Genomic DNA, 20,656 nt, shown 5'->3' on the forward strand with positions numbered 1-20,656 from the left:
AGCAGAGTGACTGACAGACCCGTGTTTCAGACCAAACACTCTATAGAAGTGATTGCTGTGGGAAGATACAACTATTTAAGACTTATATTAACACAAAAATATCGCTTACTTCTGCTTTAATTGACCTATGGCTAAGCCACGCCCCCAAACGCCACTGTGAGCCAATCACAGTGCGCATAGCTAGCCCATACACTCGGACATTCTCTGCTTCCATGTCCATTGAAATGCATTGCAGTTAGTCAGTTTTCATTCGTTTTTATATGTTTTTTCATGACATTTTAAGTTTAAAATGGTCAAACGGTGTTCATGGGGTACATGCAACTCCAACACTAGGTATCCTGAGAGGCCACGGGGGGGATTTTTTTTTACCTTTTCCCAAGCCACATCTCAACCGAGAGAAGTGTCTGCTCTGGATAAAGTTATGCGGTAGACCACAACACCAACTAAACGTGGATAAACTTAACAAGGACGTCTACATCCGAGTTCACCGGTCGGAAGTTACGAGTGGCCGTTATAGTGACTTTCACCGGTAAAACAGGTCGGAAAAACACGAGTGGGTTGCCTGGAACGCTACAAAGTCGTAAGTTGTGACTTGAAGCTGTAATTTACGATTTCAAAAGCCTGCCTGGAACGCAGCATTAGCGAAAACAACCGGACCACTTACTTCTGCTTTAAGTCAACAACGTATTTGAGGCAACATATTGTCAGAGATGTTTAGATGTTAGCCAGTATCACAACTAAGCATAAAGTCCGCTAGCTTAATGCTAACGTATAATGTAAAACTCCATAGACAGGCTAACAGAAATTAGCCCGTCGCTATCGGCGTTTCGCAGCAAACGGCAGCCATAGCAGTAAAGCTACGTGAAGTTTTGGTGACTTCGAGATGATATTTAATCTTTCTGTCTCCTGTGAAATGTCTCTACGGTGACAGCTGTTGCCATAGCAACTGTCACCGAATGTTGACTGTTTGTCCGAGTGAGTGGAGGGGGCGGGGCTTAGCCAGAGGTCAATTGATCAAAAGCTCTGCTGGAAATCTCACGTGAAATATTTGTGCTCCAAAGTATCCAGAAGTATTGGAATTCTGTGTAAAACTAGACATGTTTTAGATCAGAAGTCACTTCAAATGCTGAACTATGCACTCATTGATCCGTACTGTTGATCCGTAGGAGTTATTATGGATGACAAACTAAGTTGTACTATGCACTCATTGATCCGTACTTATCCTACTGTGTTGAGGTACTATGGGGAAACACATATAAAAGCACTTTACAAAAGATTTTAATTTTACAAAAAAAGAGTCATAAGGATGGTTCATCATGCTGGGTAGCCTACCTTGCTCATACAAATCCTTTGTTTTTAAAATCGGGTATTTTAAGATTTGAGGACCTAGTCAAATTCAAAACAGGTCAGATTTTGTTCAAAGCCTGGAATAGGTTGCTACCAATAAACATCCCAAAAAATGTTTATGGTCAGAGAAAGCATATATGATTCAAGAGGGAACTGTAACTTTAAACAATCTACCATCCATTCTACCCTGAAAAGTTTTAGCATCTATTTTTGTGGTGTTAAAATGTGGAATAGACTAGATAAGGATATAAAAATGTGCAATAACTTAAAACAATTTAAAAGTAAGTACAAACATACACTCTTGGACAGCTATAAAGAACTGACAGCTAATTTTACTCTTTTTTATTTATATTTATAATCATGGTCTTATTTCATATTAAAGCAATATGTTTTTAATCTTCTAAATTGTATGGAACTACAGATGTACTGTATGACATGAATCACAATGTAAGGGGGGGCTGAACTTGATAAGCTTTGCTTCCTTCAGCCCCTTCTCAAACTTGCACAGTATCATTATTCACTGCAAAAACTCAAAGTCTTTCCAAGAATATTTGTCTTATTTCTTGTCAAAATGTGTCAATTTTAGTCAAAACTAACCTCTTTCCACTTAAAATAAGACTCATCACCTAAAAATTAACTTTTTTTTAGATATTTTTTACTTGTTTCAAACTAATTTTCAATTGAAATAAGTAGAAAAATCTGCCAGTAAAAGCAAGTTTTTTGTGCTTGTAATAAGAAAGAAAAACTTGCTCCACTATCAGATTTTTCTACTTATTTCAAATGAAAATCTGCTTGAAAAAAGTAAAAAAACGTCTAAAAACAAGCTACTTTTTAATGTGATGAGTCTTATTTTTAGTAAAATTTGATTTGTTTTGACTAGACATAAGACAAATATTCTTGGTAAGATTTTGAGTTTTTGCAATGTTGTTTTTGTTTCTTTTTGTTGTTTTCTATACTGTTTGTCTTTTGATGTGCTTGATGTTTGAGACAAATAAAAATCAAATCAGATCAAACCTCGCTGTCGGTGTCCATGGAGACCACCAGGTGGACGTTGGGCGGCAGCACGGCGGGAAGCCAGCGGAGCCGGTGAGCGCGGCGACGCTCCGACAGCTGATCCACGGAGTCCAGCAGGATGAGGAGGCTGCTGCCCTGCTGCGACGCCCGGCTCAGCACCGAGCTGAAGAACCGGACCAGCTCCGGGTGCGTGGCCGCGGTGACCGGCGAGGGCGGAGCCAAGCCGCACGCCAAGCACACCTGGCAGCAGGGATGACACAATTTACTCGTTCTCACAATTAATCGCGGTATTAAATGGGACAATTAATTAATCGTAAAGATACCTAAATACCGTCACTTTCCAATTAAGCAGACATCCATGTTAAATAATACAATTAAAAAAACATGACATTATCTGTTGAAATGTCATGTTTTTAAGAGTAGAGACTTAAGAGTAGAACTTTATCAAGTTTTAATTCTTGTATTCAATCAATTATTTTACTGAACAACAAAAACATGAATGTTGAGTAAAATATTACTCCCACTAAGCAGTGTGCTGTGTGCAAGTGATTGAGGAATAGCAGAGATATTCAAGTGTACTTGCATTAAATCTGGTTGTTTTAGCCAAGATTATGTTACAATATATTTTCCCCAACTATATTGAAGTTCCCTGTTAAAGGGACAACGAGGAGTTTTGTAAAAGCGAAGTGTTTTCACACTACATATGTTGCGGTAAAAAAAAAAAAAAAAGAAGGATCGTTGATTCGGTGGAAACCCGGCTTCACAGGCGGGGTTAGGGCACAGAGTAACTTGTGGTGCAACAGATCACAGCTGATCCGTGATCAGCACACAAGTGGTCCGCGGATCGATCAATTAAAAAAAAAAAAAGGTGTGTGTGTAGAGTGGGGACGCATACGTGCACCGTGGCGGCCGAATGAACGGGCAATTTAAAAAAAACTCTGCTTGTATATTTGAAGCTGCAGCTTTACTTTGTGCACAACAATAACTGCATGTTGTTTTATCAACATGTGTACTACTCTGAACGTCGCGACGCACCACGTTAATTTGCCTCATTAAAAACATTGGAACGTCAGTTTCCACCATCGAATGTTCTCATTTTGACTAACATTCGAATTGTATTCGAATAGCGAAGTTCGTTCTGACAGCCTTAATAGTGAGTGCTGAAAGATCTACAAGTACATTCCAAAAAAACCCAAGTGTCTTTTAAAATAGTGGTACCTAACCTTTGTTGGTCAGTTTTTTATTTTTTATTTTTTCAATTAGCCTACTAGACATTTCAGGTGTATTTAATTTTTTTTTTATATATATTTGGCCTTGCTTTTCACTCATTCCACCAAATACCGTATGTTGCTTTTTTTTTTGCAGTATCAGACCTGCTGATGGTTATTAGATAGTTATTAATTATGTGTAGTCGTCATGCTGGTCCCATCATACACAACGATGTGTGTTGTCAATGAACAAGCAGCTCCCAGACTTGGTACACACTTGGACAGCTTCTCTCCCATCGACCTGTCAGACTTAACTTCTGCAATTACTTCTTCCAAGTCAGCCACATGTCTGCTGGATCCAGTTCCGACAAGACTACTTCCCCTTAATTAACATTTCTTTTCTGAACCAAATCAATCTTTCCTTAGCCACAGGCTACGTGCCACAGGCCTTCAAGGTGGCTGTCATTAACCCTTTACTTAAAAAACCTTCTCTTGACCCAGATGTCCTAGCCAACTATCGGCCTATATCCAACCTTCCTTACATCTCTAAGATCCTTGAGAAGATTGTCCTGGAGCAGCTACATGAACATCTGCACAGCAACGAGCTCTTTGAAGCTTTCCAATCTGGATTCAGAGAACACCATAGCACTGAAACAGCACTTGTCAAAGTCTCTAATGATCTTCTTATAGCTTCAGACAGAGGTCTTGTCTCTGTTCTTGTACTTTTGGACCTCAGTGCTGCATTCGACACCATCGACCACAGCATCCTGCTGTAGAGACTAGATCATGAAATTGGGATTAAAGGAACTGCCCTAAAATGGTTTAAGTCATACTTATCTGACAGGTTTCAATTTGTTAATGTTAATAACGACCACTCAGAGTATAGCAGAGTTACGTATGGTGTACCGCAGGGTTCAGTCTTAGGGCCAATCCTCTTCATTCTTTACATGCTCCCATTAGGTGGCATCATCCGGAAGCACTCAATCAATTTTCACTGTTATGCGGATGATACGCAACTCTACTTGGTCATGGAGCCAGATGACAGAAGCCGCCTCATCAATCTGCAAAACTGTCTGAAAGACATTAGATCCTGGATGTCCTCTAACTTCTTGCTACTGAATTCAGATAAAACTGAGGTTATTGTGTTTGGACCTAAACATCTCAGGGACACGTTCTCTAATCAGATCGCTACTCTAGATGGCATCACCCTGACCCCGAGTACAACCGCGAGGAACCTTGGAGTCATTTTTGACCAGGACCTTTCCTTTAGCTCCCACATAAAACACGTGACTAGGACCGCCTTCTTCCATCTGCGCAGTATCACTAAGATTAGGAATATCCTCTCCCAGAGTGATGCTGAGAAACTAGTGCATGCATTTATCACTTCTAGGCTAGATTACTGCAACTCTCTCCTGTCAGGATGTCCGAAAAACTCTCTAAAGAGTCTCCAGCTGGTCCAGAATGCTGCAGCGAGGGTTTTGACAGGAATTAGGAAGAGAGAGCACATCTCTCCCACCTTAGCTTCTCTCCACTGGCTTCCTGTAGGATTTAGAATAGACTTCAAAATCCTTCTGCTGACTTATAAGGCTCTTAATGATAAAGCTCCAACCTATCTGAAAGAACTAATCATTCCTTACTGTCCTACCAGAGCACTCCGCTCCCAGAACGCAGGTCTGTTAGTGACTCCCAGTATCTCTAAAAACAGACTGGGAGGTAGAGCCTTCAGTTACCGGGCTCCTTTATTGTGGAACCAGCTCTCTCCATGGGTCAAAGAGGCAGACACTCTAACTACATTTAAGTCTAGACTTAAGACCTTCCTTTATGACAGGGCTTTTAGTTAGGGCTGGTTCAGGTAACTCTGAACCATTTTATAGCTATGCTGCTATAGGCTTAGACTGCTGGGGACACATCTGGTTACACAGAGCCCTCTACTTTCCTCTTCTCTCCTCTCCTCTCCTCTCCTCTCCTCTCCTCTCCTCTCCTCAGTATATTTTTGAACTGTCATTTTCTGCTGTACTTTGTAGTTTGGCCTTGGTGTCTCGCACTCTCTCTGTGTTTCCGCAGATCCACCGGAGCTCCATCTCTCTGCACCAGCCGCCGCCTGCATCGCCCCCCTCCCACCCCTTCCCCTGCTGTTAGACCGGCCTCCCCTCCCTTCCCATGGACCAGTCTGCCACCCAGTCCTCCCATCGAGCTGACCGGCTCTCCCTTGCCTTGCCTACAGAACCAGGATGTAAGAAGCTGCTGCATGTTTAAACATCAAACAGCATCTCCTTCATTCTCCTGGTAGTAATAGATTACATTTATATAGTGCTTTTCACCCAACACCCAAAGTGCTTTACAGCAACCATTATTCATTCATACCACATTCACACCAGTGATGGTAAACTAGGTGTAGCCACAGCTGCCAATGTGCACCAAACCACCACCATCATTCATACACATCCACATGAGGAAAGGTGGGTAAGGTGTCTTGCCCAAGGACACTACGACAGAGCGGGATTCGAACCGCCAACCCTCTGGTTACTGGACGACCCGCTCTACCCGCCTAGCAGGCTGTTTAAAGCTGTACAGAAACGGCCGTTTGTCCTGTTTGTCGCGCCGAGTTGTCACGAGCTGCAACACGAGTTTACCTGAGTAAGGAAAACGAATTTGATTGGTCGTTATCGAGCGGGCGGGATATTCAAAGCTTGGGGCGAGACCGAGCTCCGTGTGTGTATCTCAGATGTTTGAATGACGGATTATGGATCCAATATCAGTGGCTGGTGAATCGTGTACAGGATGACGTATAATCTGTGCGCATTATCCAATGCGAAAAAAAAAACACCACACTTTCATCCATCCATCCATCCATTTTCATCCGCTTATCCGGAGTCGGGTCGCGGGGGCAGCAGTCGGAGCAGGGATCCCCTGACTTCCCTCTCCCCGGACACTTCCTCCAGCTCTTCCGGGGGGACCCCAAGGCGTTCCCAGGCCAGCCGAGTGACGTAGTCACTCTAGCGTGTCCTGGGTCTTCCTCGGGGCCTCCTCCCGGTGGGACATGCCCGGAACACCTCACGAGGGAGGCGTCCAGGGGGCATCCTATACAGGTGCCCGAGCCACCTCAGCTGGCTCCTCTCGATGTGGAGGAGCAGCGGCTCTACTCCGAGCTCCTCCCGGGTGACAGAGCTCCTCACCCTATCTCTAAGGGCCCCGCCACCCTGCGGAGGAAACTCATTTCGGCCGCTTGTATCCGGGATCCCGTTCTTTCGGTCATGACCCAGAGTTCATGACCATAGGTGAGGGTGGGAACGTAGATCGACCGGTAAATCGAGAGCTTTGCCTTTCGGCTCAGCTCCTTCTTCACCACGACGGACCGATACAATGACCGCATTACTGCGGCCGCCGCACCCATCCGCCTGTCGATCTCGCGCTCCGTTCTCCCCTCACTCGTGAACAAGACCCCGAGATACTTAAACTCCTCCACCTGAGGCAGGAACTCTCCCCCGACCTGGAGGGTGCAAGCCACCTTTTTCCGGTCGAGAACCATGGCCTCGGACTTAGAGGTGCTGATTCTCATCCCAGCTGCTTCACACTCGGCTGCAAACCGCCCCAGTGCATGCTGAAGGTCATGGCTCGAGGGAGCCAACAAGACCACATCATCCGCAAAAAGCAGAGATGAAATCAAGTGGCTCCCGAACCGTACCCCCTCCGGCACTTGGCTGCGCCTAGAAATTCTGTCCATAAAAATAATGAACAGAACCGGTGACAAAGGGCAGCCCTGCCGGAGTCCAACACGCACCGGGAACAGGTCTGACTTACTGCCGGCAATGCGAACCAAGCTCCTGCTCCGGTCATACAGGGACCGTAGAGCCCTCAGCAGAGGGCCTCCGACCCCATACTCCCGGAGCACCTCCCACAGGATGCCACGTGGGACATGGTCGAAAGCCTTCTCCAAGTCCACAAAACACATGTGGACTGGTTGGGCTAACTCCCATGCACCCTCGAGCACCCTGTGGAGGGTGTAGAGCTGGTCCAGTGTTCCACGGCCAGGACGAAAACCGCATTGTTCCTCCTGAATCCGAGGTTCGACTATCGGCCGAATTCTCCTCTCCAGCACCCTGGAATAGACTTTCCCCGGGAGGCTGAGGAGTGTGATCCCCCGGTAGTTGGAGCACACCCTCCGGTCCCCCTTTTTGAAGAGAGGGACCACCACCCCGGTCTGCCAGTCCAGAGGCACTGTCCCCGACTGCCACGCGATGCTGCAGAGGCGTGTCAGCCACGACAGCCCTGCAACATCCAGAGACTTGAGGTACTCAGGGCGGATCTCATCCACCCCCGGTGCCTTGCCACTGAGGAGCTTCCGGACTACCTCAGTGACTTCAGCTTGGGTGATGAATGAATCGACCTCTGAATCCTCAGCCTCTGCGTCCTCGACGGAAGGCGTGCCAGTGCGATTGAGGAGATCCTCGAAGTATTCCTTCCACCGTCCGACGATATCCCCAGTCGAGGTCAACAGCTCCCCTCCTCCACTGTAAACAGTGTTGGCGGAGCACTGCTTCCCTCTCCTGAGGCGTCGGATGGTTTGCCAGAATTTCCTCGAGGCCGACCGGTAGTCCTCCTCCATGGCCTCCCCGAACTTTTCCCAGACCCGAGTTTTTGCTTCCGTGACCGCCTGGGCTGCCGTCCGCTTGGCCTGCCGGTACCCGTCAGCTGCCTCGGGAGTCCCCCGAGCTAGCCAGGTTTGGTAGGACTCCTTCTTCAGCTTGACAGCATCCCTTACTTCCGGGGTCCACCACCGGGTTCGGGGATTACCGCCGCGACAAGCGCCGGAGACCTTACGGCCACAGCTCCGGACGGCCGGCTTCCCTCGGAATCTGGTCAAAGCTCTCCCGGAGGTGGGAGTTGAAGACCTCCCTGACAGGGGATTCTGCCAGACGTTCCCAGCAGACCCTCACGATATGCTTGGGTCTGCCACGTCTGACCAGCTTCTTCCCCTGCCAGCGGATCCAACTCACCACCAGGTGGTGATCAGTTGACAGCTCAGCCCCTCTCTTCACCCGAGTGTCCAAGACATACGGCCGGAGATCAGATGACACGACTACAAAGTCGATCATTGACCTCCGGCCTAGGGTGTCGTGGTGCCACGTGCACTGATGGACACCCTTATGCCTGAACATGGTGTTCGTTATGGACAAACTGTGGCTAGCACAGAAGTCCAATAACAAAACACCACTCGGGTTCAGATCGGGGAGGCCGTTCCTCCCAATCACACCTCTCCAGGTAACACTGTCGCTGCCCACGTGGGCATTGAAGTCCCCCAGCAGAACGATGGAGTCCCCGGTTGGAGCACTTTCCAGCACCCCTCCCAGGGCCTCCAGGAAGGCCGGGTACTCTGCACTGCCGTTCGGCCCGTAGGCCGAGACAACAGTGAGAGACCTGTCCCCGACCCAAAAGCGCAGGGAAACGACCCTCTCGTTCAGTGGGGAGAACTCCAACACATGACGGCTGAGCTGGGGGGCTATGAGCAAGCCCACACCAGCTCGCCGCCTCTCACCGTGAGCAACTCCAGAGTGGAAGAGAGTCCAACCTCTCTCAAGGAGTTGGTTCCAGAGCCCAGGCTGTGCGTGGAGGTGAGCCCGACTATCTCTAGCCGGTACCTCTCAACCTCCCGCACGAGCTCAGGCTCTTTCCCCCCCAGCGAGGTGACATTCCATGTCCCTAAAGCCAGAGTCGTTGTCCGGGGATTGGGTCGCCGGGGCCCCCGCCCACGGCTGCCACCCAAAACACACGGCACCGACCCCTCATGGTCCTTCCTGCGGGTGGTGGGCCTACTGGAAGGCGGGCCCACGTCGCTCCTTTCATCCCGGATTTACTCAAAAATAGAATTTTGCACAGAGCCAGACCCAGAGTGGGCTCAAATTCAATTTTCTTTTCTGTACAGCTTTAACAGGTGGAGGTCGACCATGAACATCCTCCTCCAGAGTCTAGTAGGGCTGACCCGATTACCATATTTTGATAATCATAGCGTAAATAATGAATTATGGCAAACAAACACATGTCTCCAAAGTCAGGCAGGTTTCCAGGATGCCAAGTAGCCGACTCAATTTAATGTAACAGTTGCCGATGAGAACCGGTGTCAACAAAAACAATCGATCACGGACTTCATGATCGATTACCATGGCAACGAACAAAGCTTCGATTTTTGGGGGTTCAGCCCTACAGTCTAGTTAAACCTCTGTCATCCAGAGTCTGGAGGATGTTTCTCTTATTTAACCTTTATTTTAACAGGGTAGATCCATTGAGAGCGAGCTCTCTTTTTCAAGGATGCCCTGTAGCACACAGAGATCACAGAAGATCAAACATCAAAACAGCACAATCAAATACAGTTCTGAAAACAAGAGTAGTAAAATCACTAACTGAAGCGAGTGCACGTCTGAGTCTGAGCCCCCAATGCTGTGGTGAGAAGTAGGTTTTTGAAAGCCTCAAGTGAGATAAGTCTATCGATTTTCAGTGAGTTTTGTAATTTATTCCATCGGTGTGGGGCGTAGAAGGAGAAGGCAGTGTGTCCTCGTTCTGAGTCTGTGTGAGGGAGGTGGAGTCTGATGAGGGGCTGTCTGTCTGTGGTTTCCTCCTCTGGAACTCTGACCAGCTGGGCAGTCTGTCTCAGATCGTCTGTCACTAACTTTTATCTTCACAGCGCCACTAGTGTCGTCACTCTGAGGAGAAACTCTCAGAGTGACGACACTAGTGGCGCTTTTCCACTACACTTTAACGGCACTGCTCAGCTCTCTACATGGCGCGGCGCGGCACTGCATGGCGCGGCATGGCTCGGCACTGCTCGGGACTAGATGGCGCGGCGTGGCTCGGCACTGCTCGGCACTGCATGGTGCGGCACAGCTTGGCACTACATGGCACTACATGGCGCGGCTCGGCACTGTATAGCGCGGCTCGGCATGGCGCGGCACTGCTCGGCACTACATGGCACAAAGGCTCTGCATGGCACTGCTCGGCACTACATGGCACAAAGGCTCTGCATGGCGCGGCGTGGCTCGGCACTGCTCGGCACTGTATGGCGTGGCTCGGCACTGCTCGGCTCTGCATGGCGCGGCACGGCTCCACATGGCGCGGCGCGGCTCGGCACAGCTCGGCTCTGCATGGCGCGGTACGGCTCGGCACAGCTCGGCTCTGCATGACGCGGCACGGCTCGGCACAGCTCGGCTCTGCATGGTGCGGCGCGGCTCGGCACTGCTCGGCACTGCGCGGCACTAGATGGCGCGGCACGGCTCGTCACTGCTCCGCATGGCGCGGCACTGCTAGGCTCCGCATGGCGTGGCACGGCCCGGCACTTCGAGGCTCCGCATGGCGTGGCACGGCCCGGCACTTCGAGGCTCTGCATGGCGCGGCGCGGCTCAGTACTAAAAATGGTACCTGGTACTATTTCAGTACCTGGTACCAGGTACTAGGGCTAGTGGAAAAGCAGTTTCCGGGCTCGTGGCTGTGAGCACCCAACTCAATAGGGTTTGAATGGAAAGTAGACGCCCAGAGCGCTGAAAGCGCGCCTGGTGGACACGGCCCCTAAGACTGTAGACCACTTACAACAGAATTCAAAATAGGCTGGGATAATAAATCAAAGGAAAAGTTTATCAAAAAAGAAATATTGCTCAACTCTCCAAAAACAAAAACTACAGTCTGTACAGACAGTCATGACATGTGCCTCAGCTCATTTGATTTTGTTTTTAAGACTTTATAAAGTCGTGAAAAGACTTTTTAATACTTTTTAAGGGTCTTAATTTTCCCAAAATTGATTTATCACCTTTTAATACTTTTCAAGACCCCACGGATACCCTGATTTATGAGCCTCCGCACCGTGAAATTCTTTGACCGGCGCAAGACAGACTCATGTTTTCATTCATCAAGAATTAAAGTCAGAGGTTGGAAGACGATCACATACCGTCGTAGTTCCCACTATAAACGGAGATTCGGCGGCGTTATTCTCATGACTCGCCACGAAACCGAAAGTAAAGAAACGCTGGTCGCAGGGTTCAAAATTAGCGGTCACCAGTTGCCAGTGGCGACTAACAGCCGGCTGACTGGCCACTCTGGCGAGTGAAAAAAAAAAACTACTTGGTTGTTGTTACTGTTCCTCCCGACCCGGCTGTGACGCTTGGGTTGTGAGCCGGTGTCGTGCAGATCTTAAAGCTCACAACATGCTGCAACATGCCGTATAGCAATGATTTGTGACCGATTACAACGCTCGCAGACAGAGCACAATGGATGTGGCATTGATCAGATATCGCAGCGCACATGTTTATTTAACGGCAAAAAAAAAAAAACATTGCTCCATTTTTTTTTTTGCCGTTAAATAAACATGTGCGCTGCGATATCTGATCAATGCCACATCCATTGTGCTCTGTCTCAGCTGATCGCGCTCATATGGAACTTTTCTTATTGAAAGTGCAGCCAAACACCAGACTGAAGAAAGAGGAACAGCAGAGCTCCTCTGACAGCTCCTCTGTGGAGCTGCAGGAGAGCTGCCACCTCTTTTTTTTTTTTTTTTTTTATTGCAGCGCCGTTATTACAGGTGATGCACATCTATGTCCGTGTAGGCTATTTATTGTCTCATCTTCCTTCATGGTGCACAGTGTCAGTCCTCCTGTGAAACTTTTAGCTACTAAATAATATGACTGAAGGCAGTGGAAGTCTGCACATGTCGACACGCCCCCATGAGTTGACGACATAAGGAGCTAATAAATAAATACATATAAATAACTGATAGTATTATTCGGTCAAGTTCTTGTTATAGGTTAATGGTTAAAGGGTTAACCATGTGCATCCCTAAAATAAACCTTTTAGAGAAAAAAGGCAAACTTTGACTCCTTTATTCCACACAAAAATATGCTAATAGGTGTTAAAAATGCTTATGAGTGTATTATAACAGTTCAACACAATGACAAATATACATAACAGCTATACATAATTTTTGGCCAGTAAAAAATCTTTCTGGCCAGTAGATTTTTAAAGCTCACAAGCCAGTTGGCCAGTGAGCAAAAAAGTTAAGTTTGAACCCTGGCTGGTCGGCTCGCCCAGCATTTCCACCACCACTAATAATAACAAAATAACCATAGAGACAAAACCATATATTTATCTAAAATGGAGCCATTAACAAGTGGTAGCGTAGATTCATCCACATTAATATGAGACTTTTTTATAACCAAATAGAAACTCCTCGTTGTCCCTTTAATTCTTGATGAATGAAAACATGAGTCTGTCTTGCGCCGGTCAAAGAATTTCACGGTGCGCGGAGGCTCATAAATGTAGTGAGAAAACACTTCACTTTTCCAAAACTCCTCGTTGTCCCTTTAATGGCCAACCTTCAATTTTGTAAATTTTGGATTTATTCCCATTTGTTCCCCTTAATTCCCATGATGGAAAGTTTCCAACTTTCAAAATTCCCGGAATTTTGCGACCCTGATCGTGATAATCGTAACACCATGATTATTTCTCTGACAATAATCGCACAAAGAAAATACTCATGGCCTCCTACCTGGCAGCAGACGCTCCGGAGCACGTGGTCGATGTCCGGTCTGTGCGGATGCCTCGCCGCCAGCAGCCGGACCGCCACCACCGACCGCTCCTCCAAGACGCTGCGCATCTCCTGGGCCAGCCGGCACAGCAGCGCCGTCTTCCCCATCCCGGCGCCGCCGTGGACGACCAGCGGCCCGTGAGGCGCGTTGGTCGACTCCCACATGGCGAGGCACAGCTTCCCCAGAAGGCCTTCGCGCCCGTGGAGACCGCGGCTGAGCTCCGCGCTCACGGCGCCGTGCCGTCCGGCCTCGGCCGCCAGCCGGTCCGCCAGCTCCTCGCCCTCGTCCTCGGTGTTTCCCCAGATCTTCCTCCGCCCGCCGTCCACTAGGGGTGGGAGAAAAAATAGATTCACATAAGTATCACGATTGTTTTTTTAGACGATTTTTAACAAAAAAAAAAGATTTTTTTTTTTGCACAATCAGTTGCAGTTTTAAACGCCAAAATTTAAGGGATAGTTCAACATTTTGTCAAATTGGCCCATTGCCATAATCCCTATAGTCATAGCAGTAGGTTTGTTACTAGGGGTGGGAGAAAAAATCTATTCACATAAATATCGCGATATCTTTTTTTGACGATTTTTAAATCGATTTTGTTTTTCAAAAATAGATTTTTTTTTGGATATATATATATATATATTTTTTTTTTTTTTTTTTTTTTTTTTTTTTTTTTAATATTGTGCAATGTGCATTTGTTTGCCTTTTTTCACATACAGAGAGTCCAGGTTTTGAAAAGGTTTTTAAGTTCACTTTATAATGGAGTATGTTAATTTATAGGCTCCTACAGTATTTGTGTGCAGATAAATGTTAATATGTAGCAGTTTACCTCCGTCTAGATCTCATTCTGTCAGAACGGTTTCAGAAGCCTGTTTTTTCTATACTCTTTTATTTTTGCCTCTTGCAGTCCAGGCTTTTGAAAAGAGAGTAAACACATATGTTGCTGCTGAATAAATCTCAAAAACTGACTTACATGTGATGTGTATTTTTTGGGGAAATATGGTTCCTGGAATAGTCTGTAGACAATCATAATCATTCAACTGTTTCACTGGTGTTAAAAATGCTAAAACTAAAAATCCAGAAAATCTGCAATATCGTAGAATCACAGTTTAAATTGAATCGGCATTCAAAAAATTTGGGGTGGGAAAAAAAATCGATTCACATAAGTATCGCAATATTCTTTTTTTTATGATTTTAAACAATAATTAATAAAAGATAAATAAATTTAAAAAATTCTAATAAAAAAAATCAAAAACATTTTTTAATCGATTTTTAAAAAGAAAAGTCGATATTTTTAAAAAAAAATTTTAGATTTTTTTTTTGCAGACTAAAAATCGAGAAAATCTGCAATATCGTAGAATCGCAATTTAAATCGAATCGACATTCAAAAAATTAGGGGTGGGAGAAAAAATCGATTCACATAAGTATTGCGATATTTTTTTGACGATTTTTAACAATATTTAAAGCAGAAGTAAGCGTTCCGGTGGTTTTGGCTAACTTCCTGTCAGCTGATGGAGTTAGCAGTCCCCGCCCTCGTCCCTACGTCACCACATTCAGGCGCATCCCTTGGCTGCACACACAGAGAGGACTGCCCCTTTATGCCGTTCTCTCTCCTCATTGGATAAAGGTTGTAGGATACAAGGAAAGTTTTCTCCTGGGCTCAGAGCAGAGCAGAGGGACTGACAGACCCGTGTTTCAGACCAAACACTCTATAGAAGTGATTGCTGTCGGAAGATACAACTATTTAAGACTTAGATTAACACAAACATTCCGCTTACTTCTGCTTTAATAAAAATAATAATAATTACAAAAAAATCTAAAAAAAATAAAATAAAATTGGGTTTTTTGCAGACAAAAAATCGAGAAAATCTGCAATATCATAGAATCGCAATTTAAATCGAATCTGCATCCAAAAAAAGTCGTAGCAGAATCGAATCGGGGGAAAAGCGTATCGCCCCAGCCCTACACCCTTACCGTCCACCACCGCGGCCGTGATCCGCGCCTTCATCTGCGACACGAACTGCTCGCAGACGGCGTCGAGGTACTGCGCGTGCTCTTTGCGTTTGGGGTCGACGGCGCCCTTGTTGAGCTCCACGCAGTGCGGGTTGAGGATCTTCTGCGAGGACGCGTAGAGCCGAGCCTTGAGGTCGGCGAGGAGCCGCTGAGCCTCGGCGTCCAGCAGCCCGTCGGCCGTCAGGTCCATCAACTTGGCGAGACGCTTGGGGCCGTCCCGCACCCGCTGCCGGGGAATCTCTCTGACAAAGAGGAGAGACGACGACGACGACGACGACGACGACGACGACGACTGCTCGCCGCCGAGGCCGAGTCGTAGCTCCCGCTCCGTGACTGTGGAAATCAAATATAGTCAAAATATAAATTACATTATTAATTATGGACAAAACAAAATATTTTAAGCATCTGTTAATATAGGACCAGTTATTACTGTAATCGCCCACACTGCAAAAACTCAACATCTTTCCAAGAATATTTGTCTTATTTCTTGTCAAAATGTCTCAATTTTAGTCAAAACTAATCTCTTTCCACTTAAAATAAGACTCATCACCTAAAACTCAACTTGTTTTTAGATCATTTTCACTTGTTTCAAACAAATTTTCACTTGAAATAAGTAGAAGAATCTGACAGTGGAGCAAGTTTTTCTTTCTTATTACAAGCACAAAAAAAACTTGCTTTCACTGGCAGATTTTTCTACTTATTTCAAGTGAAAATTAGTTTGAAACAAGTGAAAACTGTCTAAAAACAAGTTCATTTTTAGGTGATGAGTCTTATTTTAAGTGGAAAGAGATTAGTTTTGACTAAAATTGAGACATTTTGACAAAAAATAAGAGAAAGATTTTGAGTTTTTGCAGTGTAATTATGGGATTTCTTGGTTTCCCTCATCAAATACACAATCCAACAACTCCACAACGCTCTGGTGGACAAGTTGTCACCTGCACATTCACCACGCTATGAGATAATAACACAACGTTACCACACAGAGTTGTTTTAGAGGTAAAAATACAGAGGCTGCTTGATACTCACATGTCACGAACGCTCAGAGGAACGAGAGAACGAGAGAACTGAGAGAACGACTCTGACCTGATGTGTAGAAGTCTTGTTTCTGATCGGCCGTGATGTCGCCGGCGGCCTCGGCCTCGGCGGCGGCCGTCCGTAGGAGCTTCGACAGTTGAGTCTCTGTGAAACGCCAGGACAAGACGTCGTTATCTCGCCGCGGCCCGCTCTCGGGTCGAAGGTCGCCGTAGTGGGGGAGGCGAGCCGCGATTGGCTGCAGGACGTAGGCGGGCGGGACCGCGTTGTCGTCTCTTAGGAACCACTGGCTCAGCTGTTCGACGCCTTCGGGGTTGTTGTTGTTGGAGAGTTTGGACAGAAGAAGCTCGAACTGTTTCTCCGGGACGAGGCGAGGAAGAGCGCGGTGGCCGTACCGGTTCCCCAGCAGAGCCTTGGCAGCCGAGAGAGACACCGAGGAGAAGAGAAACAGATCACGGATTAAAATCTTTTCACATGCTACCACTTTAAAGGGGTTGTAAATAGTAGCATTTTTTTAAAGTGGGGTTGTATGATCTACAAATAGCCCCTAAGTACTTTAATTGCAGTAGAAGACTCTCTGCACTCCTCCCGTTAGCAACGCCAGCCCATAATAGCCCTGCCCAGAGATTTACAACATACAGTGTTGTGAACAGACCCAAAGAAACGGCCTATTTTCACGGCCTAAAAGAGGTTTTACCTGAAAAATAATACACAGTTCCATTGTTCGCTATAATATAATTTTTTCCAGCCCTTCAAAGTGCAGGAAAAACACAGTTTTTATTTGGACCGAACCAACTGCTGATCGGCGGGCGCTAACCCTGGGCGGAGGGATACGTGAGTTGGTTAGGTCCAAATAAAATGTGTTTTTCCTGCAAAAAATTATATTATAGTGAACAATGGAACTGTGTATTATTTTTCAGGTAAAACCTCTTTTAGGCCGTGAAAATAGGCCGTTTCTTTGTGTCTGTTCACAACACTGTATGTTGTAAATCTCTGGGCAGGGCTATTATGGGCTGGCGTTGCTAACGGGAGGAGTGCAGAGAGTCTTCTACTGCAATTAAAGTACTTAGGGGCTATTTGGAGATCATACAACCCCACTTTTAAAAAATGCTACTATCCCTTTAAAGGAGAGTTCCGGTCATTTTTGACCCCTAAATCGTCCTGATGGTCACCCAGTGTTGGTTGGAGCAAAAAACGCCACTAGCACGCGATTTAGTGCCCGCTACCTGGGATCTTAGTAGATCCGGCCCTTTGTGTGTAATAAAAGTGTAAAATGGGCTCAAAACCTAAGAAAAAAAGAAAACAGCTGGAGCTGGATTTAGAGATTTGATGAGTTAAAGATTCAGATGGACTTTGAGTCGTGAAACTAAATGAAGCCCAGTCAGCGTGGAGGCTGCAGACTCAGTCCTGTGTTTCCTGTGTTTCTGTCACAACAGCAGTTAAAGGAGAATTCCGGTCATTTACCCCTAAATCGTTGTCCTGATGGTCACCCAGTGTTGGTTGGAGCAAAAAACGCGACTAAAATTGATGCAGGCAAACCGGAGTTACCATGGCTACCTGGCGCTAGGGATAGCCACAACGCTAACCCATGGGGGCAATTCTTTCAACCACAACAAACACTCAGAAAACAATCAGATATCCGTCGCTAACAAACCAGATGTCATTTTAGTCACAGAAGTCCAGAGAAAGCCGGTAAAACAATACCACATCGCCATGACAACATGTTGCCACGTGTATTGTTTTGCCTCCTGCTGACGGACCACTTGTTTACATAGAGGCTTGTTTATGCCGTTACGTGCAGCGGCTGTCGTCCGTCTGCCGTCTGCCCAATTTCACGTGAATGCAGCATGAAAAATACGACTGAGTTGCTTGTGATATACAACCACAACGCTAGATGGGAGGAATTGCAAAGGTGAGCCAAAGGACTAAGTTCCTGGCAAGAATTTCTAGCCTATTGGATAGCAACACCTTAAAAACCTTAGCTGATGCCCTTGTACAATGCCACTTTGACTACGCCTGTACATCTTGGTACACTGGCACCTCTAAAGGCCTCACAGTAAAGCTACAGACATGTCAAAACAAACTGATTAGAGTAGTAGCTACATAAACTTCATCCCAGAACACACCTCCATCCTGACCACTTCTCCAGCCTCAGGTGGCTCAGAGTGGAGGAGAGAGTTTCTCAACTCAAGCTGTGTTTAGTTTATAAAATAAAAAATAACCTGGCACCAAAGTATTTAGTAAACTACTTCTCCAAAGTCAGTGACACACACAATTACTCCACCAGGGGGCGCTCCACTGACTACAGGCTCTGTATGGGAACGTTTTCTTTTCTTTACTCAGCAGCTGTCTGGTGGAATGTCCTTCCTTTAAACCTTAAAACTTTTTAAGTCCTCAATAAAAAAAATGGTTAGCCAACCGATAAATTAAATCAAAAGAGCAGTGAAGCACTAGATTATTGTATTGTTTGTTTGTGTGTCTGTTTTATGTTTTGTTGTTTCTGTTTGGGGCCTAATCTCTTGTTTTATCTATTTCATCTTGTTCTTTCTCTTCAGTGTTGTCGTCTATGTGCCTTAGTGTCTCTCTCCCATGTTGTTAGTCCATGTGTTGTGTGTTTGTCTTCCTTGTTTTAAATCCATGTGTAGCTACCGTCTACCATCAAATAGGACCATAATGGAAACAATCCTTTGGGCTTTATTGTGTTTTTAATCCTTTTGAACACTTGTCTTGTCTAATGCTGTTCAATAAAGTTTTCAATCAATCAATCAATCATGGGAGTAATTCCTACACAATGTACCTTTAACTATAAAGTCTGATATTTGACGGATGAGAGACTCACGACGAAAGCTGGTCCGGCTGAGATCCTCTTACAGGCCTCGATCTCCTGCAGGAAGACCTCGCAGGACTCGTGGTCTCCAGACGGGACGTTTCTAATCCCCCAACGCAGATCCACCACCTGAGGAGGGAAACGCTGCAAAAACTCAACATCTTTCCAAGAATATCTGTCTTATTTCTTGTCAAAATGTCTCATTTCTGGTCAAAACTAAACTCTTTCCCCTTAAAATGAGACTCATCACCTAAAACGTTACTTGTTTTTAGATCATTTTCACTTGTTTCAAACTAATTTTCACTTGAAATAAGTAGAAAAATCTGCCAGTGAAAGGACATTTTTTGTGCTTGTAATAAGGAAGAAAAACTTGCTCCACTATCAGATTATTTTAAGTGAAAATCTGCTTGAAAGAAGTAAAAAGTGTCTAAAAACAAGCTGCTTTTTAATGTGATGAGTCTTATTTTAGGTATAATTAGATTTGTTTTGACTAGAAATGACATTTTGACTAAAAATAAGACAAATATTCTTGGTAAGATATTTGATTTTTTGCAGTGAACGATCACGGATCAGTGAGCAAATAATGACTGAACACACACACACACACACACACACACACACACACACACACACAATGTAAAAGATGAAAGTTAGTGTATGGGTGGAAACGTGGAGCCGACCTCGAACACCAGCCCCAGACTGCGACAGAAACACAGGACTTCTGGGTAAGCCTTCTCCAGCAGAGCTTTCCTCTCACTGCTCATATCTGACCACACAACAGAGAAAATATAAAAAAAGTTAATGTCTTTAACGAGGATTTATATAAAGAAACACGCTGTGAAGATTTTGTTAATTCATCTTTTATAACACTGCAAAAACTCACAATCTTTCCAAGAATATTTGTCTTATTTCTTGTCAAAATGTCTCATTTCTAGTCAAAACTAATCTCTTTCCACTTAAAATAAGACTCATCGCCTAAAACTCAACTTGTTTTTAGATCATTTTCACTTGTTTCAAGCATATTTTCACTTGAAATAAGTAGAAAAATCTGCCAGTGAAAGCAAGTTTTTTTTTGTGCTTGTAATAAGAAAGAAAAACTTGCTCCACTATCAGATTTTTCTACTTATTTCAAGTGGAAAATTAGCTTGAAAAAATTAAAAAGTGTCTAAAAGTCTTATTTTATGTATAATTAGATTTATTTTGACTAGAAATGACATTTTGACTAGAAGTAAGACCAATATTCTTGGTAAGATTTTGAATTTTTGCAGTGAACGCATTCTTCCTACAATGAAACTAATTTGTCCGTATTTTATAAACGCAGTTAGAAAGTGTTTAACTCAAGATTAATCTCCTTTTCTATATTGTTTTTAATGATTGTATTTTTGTACTTTCAGCATTTATACAGTTATTAAGTATTCTATCAATGACAAAGTGAGTTATTTAGAACTATAAAGAACTATAAAATGAACACTTATTCTGCACATACAATGATTTAGACATGTACTAATGGTTCAATTCCCTTGTGATTCATAATTAATTCATATTGCTGACACTTGTTAGTAAAGTACATCTATATAAATACCTCCCATCACCTCATGAAGAGCTCAGATCGATTACTTCTTATTAAAATACAATAATCAAAGACACTGTAGATG

The 20,656-nt window shown here is 45.1% G+C and overlaps 2 protein-coding genes across 2 annotated transcripts in view; both read right to left on the reverse strand.

Moving 5' to 3' along the window:
* Window positions 1-15,405, reverse strand: part of LOC146989322 (NACHT domain- and WD repeat-containing protein 1-like) — a 42,419-nt gene extending 27,014 nt beyond the window's left edge. The window contains exons 1-3 of the mRNA XM_085775253.1: window positions 15,098-15,405; window positions 13,096-13,460; window positions 2,362-2,601 (exon numbers count right to left, since the gene is read on the reverse strand). Of these exons, the coding sequence (XP_085631379.1) occupies window positions 2,362-2,601; window positions 13,096-13,460; window positions 15,098-15,332 (840 nt within the window). The 5' untranslated portion in view covers window positions 15,333-15,405. The remainder of the gene's footprint in view (window positions 1-2,361; window positions 2,602-13,095; window positions 13,461-15,097) is intronic.
* Window positions 15,406-16,181: 776 nt separating this feature from the next.
* LOC146989323 (NACHT domain- and WD repeat-containing protein 1-like) overlaps window positions 16,182-20,656 on the reverse strand; it is a 251,819-nt gene continuing 247,344 nt past the window's right edge. Inside the window, exons 2-4 of the mRNA XM_085773192.1 lie at window positions 19,682-19,767; window positions 19,014-19,130; window positions 16,182-16,586 (exon numbers count right to left, since the gene is read on the reverse strand). Of these exons, the coding sequence (XP_085629318.1) occupies window positions 16,182-16,586; window positions 19,014-19,130; window positions 19,682-19,767 (608 nt within the window). The remainder of the gene's footprint in view (window positions 16,587-19,013; window positions 19,131-19,681; window positions 19,768-20,656) is intronic.

The sequence above is a fragment of the Trachurus japonicus genome, chromosome 4 (genome assembly GCF_045865225.1).
Source record: "Trachurus japonicus isolate A0001 chromosome 4, Traja_1.0".
NCBI classification, from domain to species: domain Eukaryota; kingdom Metazoa; phylum Chordata; class Actinopteri; order Carangiformes; family Carangidae; genus Trachurus; species Trachurus japonicus.